General features: G+C 48.1%; 2 protein-coding genes across 5 annotated transcripts; one reads left to right on the top strand and one right to left on the bottom strand.

Moving 5' to 3' along the window:
* Positions 1-63: 63 nt before the first annotated feature.
* zgc:112982 (uncharacterized protein LOC503771 homolog) lies at positions 64-6,872 on the top strand. Of its 4 annotated transcripts, none has more exons than XM_037279550.1 (10): positions 64-294; positions 691-734; positions 812-1,420; positions 1,534-2,262; positions 5,094-5,260; positions 5,329-5,479; positions 5,552-5,615; positions 5,690-5,866; positions 5,934-6,029; positions 6,433-6,872. In XM_037279550.1, the coding sequence occupies exons 2-10, from the start codon at positions 700-702 to the stop codon at positions 6,445-6,447; spliced, it is 2,043 nt and encodes a 680-aa protein (XP_037135445.1). In that variant the 5' UTR covers positions 64-294; positions 691-699; the 3' UTR covers positions 6,448-6,872. The 4 variants fall into 4 exon arrangements, with proteins under 4 accessions (XP_037135445.1, XP_037135443.1, XP_037135444.1 ...); XM_037279548.1 differs by having other exon boundaries at positions 5,934-6,036; positions 6,434-6,872; XM_037279549.1 differs by having other exon boundaries at positions 64-298; positions 5,934-6,036; positions 6,434-6,872.
* A 4-nt stretch (positions 6,873-6,876) lies between these two features.
* lipib (lipase, member Ib) lies at positions 6,877-10,806 on the bottom strand. The gene is made up of 10 exons (XM_037279556.1): positions 10,724-10,806; positions 9,503-9,900; positions 9,279-9,387; positions 9,095-9,196; positions 8,649-8,738; positions 8,411-8,578; positions 8,194-8,283; positions 7,981-8,089; positions 7,696-7,869; positions 6,877-7,622 (listed from the first exon to the last, which is right to left on the bottom strand). The coding sequence occupies exons 1-10, from the start codon at positions 10,773-10,775 to the stop codon at positions 7,538-7,540; spliced, it is 1,377 nt and encodes a 458-aa protein (XP_037135451.1). The 5' UTR covers positions 10,776-10,806; the 3' UTR covers positions 6,877-7,537.
* Between the last annotated feature and the right edge of the window lie 1,258 nt (positions 10,807-12,064).

The raw sequence follows: 12,064 nt of genomic DNA, 5'->3' as shown, positions 1-12,064 counted from the left end.
CACTCCATACCAGTTGGTGGCGCTAGTGCGCTTACGCGCCGTTTGACAACTACTTGTAAACAAGAGAAAAAGCGGAAACACATGATAAACACGTTCGTGAGTTCGGCCATTTTCCGTCAATTCGGGTAGGATAGCAGCTTTAAAGCAATTTTGGCGTTTACTTGTGTCAATAAATAGGGCTGTCAACTCAAATAATCGAGTGTTGTATTGTCATTCGTGTGTACAAATCGTTATCTTAAAACGCGCTGGGGTTGCCGCTGCGGCATCAAACGCAGGACGTCTCGGGAGTCGCAGGTAAGTACGTCAAATGCTAGTTAGCATTAGCTTACTTGTTCATTTATGTGTTGCTGTCACCGCTTAGCATTTAATTCCTGGGGGTTGGAAAATATCTGAATATCTTCCATGGGACAGGTCTTGTGGCATTTTCGAAAGTGTGTGAAAGAAAGACGGAAGTTTTAGGGGAGCGTTATCATTAGCTTGGATGCTAACTGGAGATAGCCTCGCTCCAAGCAGCGCACACTATTCACCGCGTGCAACATTAGTGAAACAGTTATTCCAAATGACAGATGCTGTTTCTATTAACTTTTAACACTAGCACCTTCAGTCAAGCTGTGACATTTCTGTCAGAAATGAAAAATGCGCAAAACCTCCTATGTTGACTTTGTTATAACTTTTTGTTGCTCTTTAAAGGCCGCCGGAATGTCCCGACAGATGTCGCCGTCACAACAAAGCAGGTGCATGCAATGATAGCCGACAAGTCCTGTTGATCAAAAACATTCATTGTACTTATTGTGACTGCTGTGCTGTCTAGGCGGGTCCCATGGGACGAACACGGACCAAACAGAGCTTCAGCGGGACACTATGGAAGACCATTGGACTGGAAGCCCATTGCCAGAAATGAAGAACGCAGGTTTGGTGAGGACATGTTCCCAGAAGCCCATAGGAGATCCTCTCCTTCTCCGCAGGATCACTTTTGGCGTCAGCGAAATCAGGAGGGCAATTTTCCGCGGAAGCCGTCACCTCGACGTGATTTCAAAGACCACCATGTCCCACGAAGCTCCCCCCAGCGGGATGGCGGATTCAATGCAGACAGACAAAGAAGAGGCTTCAGAGAAGACTTTCAGAATGTTAACAGCAGAGCAAGGTCACAGTGTTCGCCGCCGAGGTTCCGTAGGGAACCGTTGCCGCTGCTGCCTCGCAGTCACTCGGAACACTCGCAGGAAGCCCCAGCTTGGAGGCGGGACGAGTGGCGGGGCCAGGGGCAGTTGCGAGACGCCAGCCCCAGGGTTAGATCCGAGGAGCAAAGAGGAAGCCGAAGAGAAGGGAATGTTGAAGGTCTGAATAGAAGTCGGCAAAGAGAGGATGTTCAGCCCCCCTTAAAGCGGCCGAGAAGAGAAATGGACGGCCAACATCACAGCGGGTAAAGTCACAACAAAATCCAGTTCCTCGTGAGCGACAGACGTTTGGATATTTTTGTCTTTCCTTCTGCTTGCTTATTCTTGCTGATGATGACGTGTCCTCTCGCTGTCACAGGTTCAAACGGGACAACGAGGATATTGGGGATCGGTGCTATTCAGCCGCCACGGTTGACAGAGCCTTCCACAGGGAGACTCCCGACTCGGGAACTCCTCACTTCACTGAACACGGATTCCAAGGCACCCGCAAAGCGCAAAACGGTGGACAGCGTGATTTTCACTTGAGCCACCAACATCCCGATGCAGCGAGCTCCTCACAAGAACAATTCCGGAATTCAAATAGCGGGCCGGACGGCCGAGAAAATTCCAGAAAACACCACTTTCCTGATAAATGGGGGGATGGCTCGGAGAGCAAGAGGAGCTTGCCGCCGCAAGAACGGGCAAACTTTGCGAGATATGACAGACAAGGCACGCCCACAAACCATAGAGGGAGAGGCGGTCCTCACCTCGCCAGAGGTAGGGTCAGTCACATGGGGAACCGGACAAACTTTCTGCAGTGCTCTCGGAGCTACCAAAACATTCCTCGTGAGGTGCCCAGAGCGGGATACAGATCCCAAACGAGTTACCCCAATGCAGAAGAGGAAGAACCCAGCTGGACGCAAGACGACAGACGCCCGAAGCAGGTCCAGCCTGCTAGTCTGGAGCGGGGCTTGCACGGGAGCGGCCCAGACGTGAACCAGCCCAGACCGCACCTGTGGAAAGAATTAGAGTCCAAAAACGTGACTGTGGTAACGGAGGAAACTCTCACCATCAAAGTGGACATGAGCCGGCCCATCCTGCACACCAGGTATAGTATTCGTCCATCAAGGTCAAAGTTGACATCTTGTTTTACCGAGAGGATAGAATAGCACCGAGGGCAAGTTTTTACTGGCTAGATGAGCGACTTGGACAGCAAGAATGTGCGTCATGTGATAGAAGATTGAATGAAATTGGATCAGAAACATCTCAATAGGTCTTTGATATTCTTCGGGAGCAAACAAAAGAAATGCAATTAAAACGCAAACCTCACGTGGCCTGTTCTGATGTTTTTGGAATTGGAACGTAACGAGCACCTCATCCCATGCTCTGACGTCATCACATCTTCACTCAAGCTTCTTCACGACGTCACAGGAAGAGTTGGAATTGCGTGGAATGCTTTTGCTTCAAGTTGCCAACAAAAGTTTTTTAGACAAGATGGATTGCGATGGATGTGAGCCACCACTGCACCTCTCTGCTGCATCAGCAAACGCGTTTGCCTCGGAACAGCCACGAAATGACGACACGCTGATCCAGGAAGCCTCTGGAGGACCATTTGAGAAGGAAGTATTTATGGGACACCAGGAATCAAGTGCAAGGTGAATATGATGGGGAAGAGAAGAAGTTAACCAACTTCCTGGAGGAAGGTACATTCCCATACCTTAGTTGGTGGACCTGCTATTCAGATGTTGGCTCGCTAATTTACTAAAACGTGGAACCTTCCTTCCCGGAATGGAGTTGAATTATCAGGATGACTTCTTGAAAGCATCTTTTGAAAACGGCAGAGACCAGAAAGCCTTTTGCACACAAATAGCAAGAATTGGATGCCTTCAAAGAGGAAGTTGAGAAACACGATCATGTGACGGTGACATGTGGCCAATGACGGAGGAGCGGCCTTGAAGAGCGGAGGCAAACCTTTCTTGATTATTTGAAGGAATGCTCACATGGGCGCCGATGTTCAGCCATCTTAACACGACACGGAGACAAAGGACCATCCTTCAAGTCGTCCTCATTTCAAGAAGTACTTGGACGTCCTTTCATCCAAACATGGATGTTGCTAACATCTAAACGGGTGAACATTGAGCGACAGTCTTCTTCTTCCCTTCACACGATGGTAAGGACCATTTTCAGGATTCTTTAGGTCCAGCAACAATTGCTCATGGAAGTCCTTCCAGATGAAAAAGTAAAATAAAGCTGATGTTCTCAACATGGATGCAGGTGTACACGATGTTCACGTCAAGGAGCCGAAGGAGCGCGGTTCACACAAGCCGACCCGTTGACGCCGAGGAACCTTTGCTGAAAGGAGCACTAAAACAATCGTGGACCTCCATCCAAACCGTTTCACGTGGATGCTAATGAACAAATGAATCTTCAGCTGCATTTACACAGCAATGGATGGACATTCTTGTATGTAAACAACATCGGACGGGATGCTGAGAAGGCCATCTTGACACAAAGGAGCTGCCGCGATCATCACGTGCATCCGTCCTTCAGCGTGACGAGCTGTCCTCTTTCAACGGCAGACGTGTACCTCGAAAAGAGTTGTCAAAGTTGAGAGTGTCCGACATTGTCAGACGGAACCGTCGGGAGGAAGGACAAAAGGAAGACGCCCCGGTTCTGCTGTCAAACAGTAGATTGTTACTTAATGAGTGAAGATGTGATGTGAGCTTATACTGTCCATCAGAGGCTCGTCGGGACAACGGGGAGAACCGACGTTACCATAAAACCCGAAGATGGATGGCATTTTAGATCAGGTGACAAGCTTCAGGAGGACAAAAGCTGCAAGTAACAAGTCAGTCAGATGAAGCCAGCCTCCAAAGGCGGGACAAGAGAAGGAAGTGACATCACACTCCATACAAAACCACCTTAGGGAATAATGAAGATAATCTGTATGCTTGGTTTGTCAGTCAGTGAAACCCTCAGAAGGTGGGAGAGCAAACGGGAGGAAGTGACATCACCACATAGAGTGGCCAAGCTGTGATGTGAGGTCTGTATGAAGTCTCAAACGGCAGGAGGACGTGACACCACTCACTTGAAGACGTGTTTTCAGCTCAGGCTGCGTTGCCCGCCGCCTTGCGAAAACTGCGAGCCGGCCTGTATCGCCACTTCCTGTGGACACGCCATGTTGCGCGGGACGCCATCATTGCGTGGCATGCCGTCTGTCTCACCAGCGTCACCTGAGCTCAGTTGTGCATAGCGTAGCAGGCCCAAATTAAAAGACAGGTCAGGAACATGCGCAGGTAAGTCACGTTTCTTCTTTGGTGTGACCACATTTGAACTTTGGATCGTTCAGTGGTGGACTTTGAAAATGCAGTCCACCCAGCTTCTAGAGATCATGCCCAGAAGCAAATAGTCCAAATCCACAAGTGCCCCTCCCCCAAAGATGCGATTGTGCAACACTTGAACTTCTCTTCACTCTCTGCTAGCATATCTGCCCCATTCCTGGGCGACAGGCGAACTGAAGCTTCTCCCTGCCGACGTGATTGAAAGGCGGCGTACACCTCAGACCTCGTTGGCACACAAAGCCAAGTTAGTTGTCACGCACACGAACCTTTGGAATATTGGCGGAAGCTGAAGAAAACCCACGGAAGCAATGCGACAGCTTGTACATGCCGCACGGGGAAGTCAGAGACCAGATCCAAACCTTCAACCTCAGAACTGCCGGCTGGCCCCTGTTACAATATTCTCTTTTGAAATTAACGATCTACAGGTGATTAGGTTTGAGAAAGAACATGGCGATGCTGTGTGACAATCTCAGGAGTGGGTGTTTTGCCGCCATCTTGTGGCATCTGGCCAAAATCCTAAGTACAAAAACAAGAGTTTTAGGATCCATGGAGCAAAGACCGAAATGATGAATCGCTGTCTTCTTCATCTTCCCGGCAGCTCGCCGTGTTACTCTGCAGAGCGCCAGCTCTCGATGGACCTGGTTAATGTGGGTCGGCGGCGTCCGGATTTCCCCCCGGAGGCGCCGGGGGCCGTGCCAGAGAGCGACGGCGCGCGCGGAGGAGCCTTTGCGCAGGAAATCATCACGCTGGTGCACAATGTCAAAGGTCAGAATCACCCGGCAGCGTCCCAGAGGTCACTGGCCACGTCTTGACGGTTTGCGTGCGTGTCGCAGAGTTATACTTCAAAGGCAACGGCATCACGTTGAACAAACGTTTCTCTGCACCGCAACACCGCCGAGATGAGACGGCGACAGGGTTGACGCTGAACCAGAGGTTCTCATCGAAGCAGTACGTCTCCGTGATGCCGCAATCTGTCCGATCAAAGTCGTACTACAGGTCACGTGACATTCGTGTGTCAATGCGCCTCCTCGTGACCTTCGTCTTTGTCATCCTCAGCATGAACACGGCTCCATCGCCCGGCAACATCCAGCCGCTCTTTCCCGCTTTGAGCGGCGCGCAGGTGAAGTCGACTTTCCATGGGGACGCCAGCAAGCTTGGCCTTGACACTCCGTCGCCATTTTGTGTTGTTTCCAGACGCCGCACGGCCCTGGCGACCTGAGACACGACCTTGAGAGGCGGCGTCAGAAGCGTCTGGAGGGCGTCACCGTCACCATCCCGGGAAGTGGCCCGCCCTCCCCTGTCAAAGTCCGCTGTGGCGCCCCCAATGTGATGCTTGAAGACGAGCGGGACTACAGGAGGGACGGCAACACGGTGAGTTCGCAAGTGCGCGTGATCCAGCCGGCGGGGGCCGCATTTAAGCCGGTGCGTGTTCGTGCAGGGCCCCAGACGAGGAGGCCCGTACAGGACCAACACCGGCCCGATGTCCAGGTTAAAAAACCAACAGCCCGTCAGGATGCAGAACTGCCACGACAATGAGGAGGGTAAGTTTTTTTTTTTGTGTACGTAAAGTGCGAGGAGGGAAAAAAAAAAAAGGTCACCACCCTCATCAAGGCGCCGGCTGCCACTGGGATGTCTTTCAGTCGTGGCCAAATTGCATAATAGTATGTTTGAGATGTTCCCTCCTGCAGCTCAGCGTGTCTTTTTTAGACGGCTTGCGTAACAACCGCATCGCTCGCCGACCGCAGCGTCCAGCTCGTCCAATCCCGTTTCTTCTTCCCGCTCGACCACGCCCGCGCGGCTAAAAATCCTACGCCGCTGTCGTGATCCGCATTAGAGCTGTAGCCTCTTGACTTAACCTCAATTTTCTTCTTCCTTCCCTCCATGTGTGTGTGTGTGTGTGTGTGCGTGTGTGTGTGTGTGTGGTGCGCCCCCCCGCAGGGCTCAGCTGGTGATGCCGCCCGCTGCTCTCACCGTGATTTGTGTTGGAGTGAGTACAGCACGTACAAGTTGTTGGACCTCAAGACGGCAATCGGTCCAAGGATGAAATTCTCCAACCTTTGATTCCATATGTGAGCCGATCAACTTTATTTCAATCTAGTTGTACTATGTTCATCTTGTTTTCAGTTGTCAATTATTTTACTAGGCTCTTTTATTACAAACAAATTATTTAGGTTTCATAACCTGACATGTTTCGGCTATAACTTCCGCCTTCATCAGAGTGAATGATCATCCTCTGATGAAGGTGGAAGTGATAGCCGAAACTTGTCAGGTAATGAAACCTAAATAATTTGTTTGTGATAAAAGAACCAGTAAAATGATTTATTTCAATCTGTTGTGACATGTTATGTTGAAGCAAAATAAAAAAAATCAAACTTCACCAACATCTTTTGCGTGTTGTTTTTAAACGTAAATATGAAACAGAAAAGGTGATAAAAGGCACACGGTAAAACCATCAAACAAGTTTGAGCACAAGACATGGAGAGCACAAGAAATAAACAGACATGATGATAAGCAGGTCTAATTTGACCTCAATCCCATCAAGGGCCAGATTATCGTCTGGGTCCAAACATGATGTCGAGTCATGTCTCATGTTATCTCCCCATGAAACCCGCCTCACAATTTTTGGAGATCCCCTCCAAATCGGCGATCGCATCGTGAGACATAATAACTGAGGGAGCCGATCCGGTAGCTCGCCGGGCACAGGTACGTAAATGACCTTAAGCTTATATCGCATTTTTCTCTCTTCCTGTCACTTTAATTAACACTGCCTTTTCATTCCCATGACGCACGACTAACCAGCAACAGCTTGTGTCGATTGTTTGCATAACGTGTCTCAAAGGCGTCATGTGACGACCGCTGCGGCTTACTTTCCAGGTAAGCTAACAGTTAACCTCACTTCTATTTCTTCTGCTTGTCTTTCTTGGCCATCTCCGTGACGATTATTACAAAGTTCATTCTGGTCCACGTGATAAGTGATCGCTTTGTCCGTCTGGATTGTAGCTCCGCCCATAGGTTGTCATCATCCCCGCCGAGCACGATAAATCAGCGCCGAGAATTGCATGATGATGGCCGGAACGCCACCTCTGTGTTTTCCTCCATGATGACGTCAAAGCGGCACATTAGTGGCCTGTGCAGGAACAGGAAATGCATGAGTGGTGCCACAGGTGTAACATCCGTGGGCCGGGGGGGGGGGTTCTGACCTTTGTGGATGCTCCAGCGGCGTCAGTCGTATTTGCAGCAGTCTGATCTTGTAGCGAGGCCCAATCACGTTACCCGTGCTAATGCGCAGGGAGATCTTGTGCACGTGCGGCAGGTCTTCGTCAAACTGGGCCAGAAGACGCGTGGAAGTGAACTGCTCAAAGCGAAGACGCTTGCTGCACAAAAACCACGTTTGGCTGAATTAACATTACAAGACTCTCGAGTAGTGAAGTAAATTGTTGGTGGAAAGAATGCATTGGCATGTATTTTGGGAGGAGACCACTCACTGGTCCACACGGGCCTCTGTGACGTTCCTGCCGCTATGCAGGCGGATGTAGACCACCCCCCAGCGGAGGTACTGGTTCCACGTCACCATGTCCACTCTGTAGTTCATCTCTGTCAAAACACACACACAACATCCATTTTGTGGCATCCTTCCATAACTGGTCCGAAGACTCATTTTTCTTTTGTTTGTTTTTTTCCCTTGCAGGCAGACTTACTCATGTAAGGGTGCGAGGGGGTGGTGCTGAAGTACACTTTGGTCTGTCCCAGTCGCAGAAGACTTTCCCGCCATTGGATGACATCATAGCCTGGACGTGAGAGGATAAACGTCATTCGGCAGGGGAAGAAAAAAAAACAAATTCTACTTTGCCGTGAAAAACCGAACAGTTTTTTTGTAACTTAATCTAACTTCTAGAACTTGTGTAGGGGTCTCACCGAGCTGCGGGCAGGAAGCGGGCTTGAAGGCTTCACACTGCAGGCAGCGTCCATCCAGGAAGTCGGCGTAGGAGGTGCACGGGTACGCCGTCAGGCTGCACGTGCCGTTGAGGGCGCACAGGTACAGGAACATGGAACGCTGGTGGTCGCACACAAAGTAAGACTTTCCTGTTGGCCGGGGGAGGGGGGTCTTGTGGTTATGTTGACCTCAGCAACACAAACACCAAAACGTCTTTACCAGCAAAGATGGTTTTGGGGCAACCGGGCTGGTCGGCCCCACCGTTGGCGTAGAAGTCAACGTGACCGTGAGCGCCCCGCAGGCCAAACGCTGCAATGCCCAGAAATTAGACTACGTCATTTCACATTCAGAGTTTACTTAGTTGCATTCATTGAACCTTTTTGTCTCCTAACATTATATTATTACAAAATGATATTAAATTAGATAATATAGTGTGGTATGTGAAATGATTTTAGCATTGTACGTTTTTGTGTTTTTTTGTTATGGTTTTAAATACATATTTCCAGTAGACCTTTGTCCTACCTGCCCTCTTGTGGCAGAACAGTGAACTGCATGAAGGCTAGCTGATGATTATTAACAGTAAAAAAAGGAGAATAGATTCTTTTGCAAAGTATTGTTGTTGCTGTAGCCTTTGAATAATTGCATGAAAATGTTCAGATGCTCACAGTCCATATCTGTGTGCAGGACGTCCACAAACATGGCGTCGGAAGGGTCCAGCCTCTCGTCTGGCGTGGCGCTGTTGAAAAGAGGCCCAGCCGGGTCCAAACCTGGAAGCACAAAATAGAGTGCAGTCAGTTTCACACACAAGATGTTGTGGATGTTGAAAAACCTGGCAAAGAATAACTGTACCTGTGATGCGCCCGATCTTTCCCTTCAGGTTGGCACCCACAAAGCCGGCGAGGTGCGCCCCCAGACTGACGCCAATGAGGTGCACCGAATCCAGCGAGGCTCCTTCCTCCTGAGGAACAAAATATCCTTCTGAGAGCACCGACTTGACGAAGGTGACCCTTGACACCATTACACTTGATTGTCGTCGTCGGAACCCAGAACCTTTATCTTGGCCCCCCTCATACCTGCATGCTTCCGATGAATGCCGTCAGGTTGTGAGCCGCCTCCCTGGTGTAGGCCACGGCGGTGAGGTAGTTGAGGTTGGCGGCCCCCCGGTTCCAATCCACCACAATGACATTGAGGTCCCGCCGCTCAGCCAGCAGGCGCACCAGGTGGTCGATCCACACGGGCGGCGCACCGGTGGGCCGGTAGCCGTGGATGATGAAGGCGGTGGGCCGGGTGAGGTTGAAGAGCGGCTCGGACGGGAAGCGCTGATGGTGCAGCTCGCGGCCGCACGTCGGGTTGGCGCGCGTGTATAGCAGCAGGCGTACGTACAGGCTGGTGCCCAGGAAGCAATGGGACAGGTTGAGGTCCGTGAAGTTGTCACACGAGTCGTCACTGCTGCTGCTGCCTTCCTCAAAGCCTGGAGCAGCAACAGAAACATGCTTAAGAAGAACTGCAGACTTTTTTTAGTTTTTGATAACACGGGACACGAAACAACCGCCGCAAGCGTGTAAGTTTTCACGGCTATTATTAACTTTTCAAAGAGCAATTAAGTTTTGAAAGAGCTTTTATGGACACCCATGACTTTAAAAAGAAAACAGGCTCCTGCACTGGCGAAGGGGCTATCCAAAGGCCCACAACAGAGTGATGTTTATTTTGTTTGTTTTGCTGAGTAGGTTGTTTTGTTTATTTGATATTTCCTACATAAAAAGTATGTACATATTTGTAATACAATTTAGTCGTTGTGTTCTCTATTAAAAATAGCTACCCTGTTTATTTTATTTTTGTAATACTGTATCTATAAATTTTACATTCTTTAAACATGTGACATGATTAAAAACATTATTTGCACATTCATGTTTGTAATGGTTGGGTAAATTTTTTTTTATTTACATTGAAGTTTTATAATTTTGGTAAATTTTAACATCAAGAGGTGTTTTTATATCCACAGCTAACATAAGTATGACAGTGTTACTGAAACCTATTTTAAAAAAATCCCCAAACACTTGATGTAAAGTTTCACATTCTAGAACAAGAAGCACAAATTTTAACAAATTTAATGTTCTAGGTTTACAATAAGTTTTAATAGCTACATTTATTCAAATATATTTAGTATAGAGGTTATGTAATGAGGTTTAAAATTCGTATAAAAAGTAAATGTCTAGCAAATGTCCAACGAGACGTCTCAAAATACCTTCATTTAATGCCGTCTAATAGACAGAAAAATGTTAGGCCGAACCTACCTTGGCAGAGCAGCGCAAGTCCCAGCACGGCAAGTCGTCCGCAGGGCAACATTTATGCGTACGAGCCGGCGTCTCCCAGGCAATGACAGACTGACGGCGGCGTTCCGAAAAGGCTCCGAAGATTTGATCCTAGTAGGAGGAACTGAGATAAGAGTGGCAGGAAGGTCGACCAATCAGTCGCCTTGTCACTCAAGTTCGGCCAATAGTAGTATCAGTCAGCTCGTCTCTCACAAACACACCCACGCACGCACACACACACACGCACGCACTCACTCACACACAAACACACGCATCAATCAATCAATTAATCAATCAATCAATCAATCTTTTATTTGCCAAGTTTCAGCATGCCAAACAAGGAATTTCGGCCGCTGTACAACATTTAGGTACCTACCAACATTCAGGACGACATGTGAAAAAATGGACAATTATTCAGAATAAATTATTCTCATACATCCCCTGATCTTAAACTCAAAACTCATACTAGGGGAAATGAGAAACCTTGAGAAGAGACCACAGATGGGAAGATCCCTCTTCCAGGCTGCCCAGGCTGCAATTGTTTGTTGTTTGTTGTTGTTTGTTTTTATAGTTTTTTATTCTTTAAATCAGTGTTTCCCAACCTTTTTTCATTCACGGCACACCTTTTCATTGGAAAAAATCTCGAGGCACACCACCAACAAAAATCTGTTAAATGTTACACCAGCTTCTATATTAAAATCAGTTATATTACAACAAAAAACGTAAAGCTCTATTCCTATATATGTATGGAGAGTCGAATAATTGAATAAAAATAAAGACAAAATATTCTTTAAATTGTATTTTTTTTGTAAATGAAAGTGACAGTTTTTTAAAAAAGACAGTGTAAGGAATAAACTATTGAAAGTGATTGTGATCAAAATCCATATATATACATATTGTCATATAAAGCAGTTAACCTAATGTCTGATTTTTTTGTTTTGATTGGCGAATATGAATACAAGGGTTAGGGTTAGTGAACGGATCACTTCCTAAAGTGATTCGTTCTTTTTTCAGTTCATATTTCAACCAGTAGGTGCCGGTAATGCGCATTAAAGCTGGTGCCACCACGCCGTAAATCAAAACGAAGAAGAAAATGACGTAACTTCCCGTTCACGACCGAGTCGTGAATTGCTTTTCCCGTTCATCAACTGAACGGATCTGTGAGTGAACGAGTCAGTGATTTGTATTTCCAGATCATCGCGTGAACGGATCAGTGAGGGAACGAATCCTGACTTTCCCGTTCGCGAACGAGTTAATGGGTGAACTGCCTTTCCGTGCATCAACGGATCAGTCAGTGAATGTGTTGCGTCTCCTGGCGTGAAC

Source organism: Syngnathus acus, chromosome 20, assembly GCF_901709675.1.
Source record: "Syngnathus acus chromosome 20, fSynAcu1.2, whole genome shotgun sequence".
In the NCBI taxonomy this organism is placed as follows: Eukaryota; Metazoa; Chordata; class Actinopteri; order Syngnathiformes; family Syngnathidae; genus Syngnathus; species Syngnathus acus.
This window is presented reverse-complemented; position numbering and strand designations above follow the sequence as displayed.

Bases quoted from the DNA above. Each gene is read 5' to 3' on its own strand.
- zgc:112982 (XM_037279548.1), top strand. From the start codon at position 700: ATGTCCCGACAGATGTCGCCGTCACAACAAAGCAG. The intron at 735-811 runs GTGCATGCAATG...TGTGCTGTCTAG, and splicing joins TCGCCGTCACAACAAAGCAG to GCGGGTCCCATGGGACGAAC. The intron at 5,867-5,933 runs GTGAGTTCGCAA...GTGTTCGTGCAG, and splicing joins ACAGGAGGGACGGCAACACG to GGCCCCAGACGAGGAGGCCC.
- lipib (XM_037279556.1), bottom strand. From the start codon at position 10,775: ATGTTGCCCTGCGGACGACTTGCCGTGCTGGGACTTGCGCTGCTCTGC. The intron at 9,901-10,723 runs GTAGGTTCGGCC...TTGCTGCTCCAG, and splicing joins ACTTGCGCTGCTCTGCCAAG to GCTTTGAGGAAGGCAGCAGC. The intron at 9,388-9,502 runs GTATGAGGGGGG...TTTGTTCCTCAG, and splicing joins CATTCATCGGAAGCATGCAG to GAGGAAGGAGCCTCGCTGGA.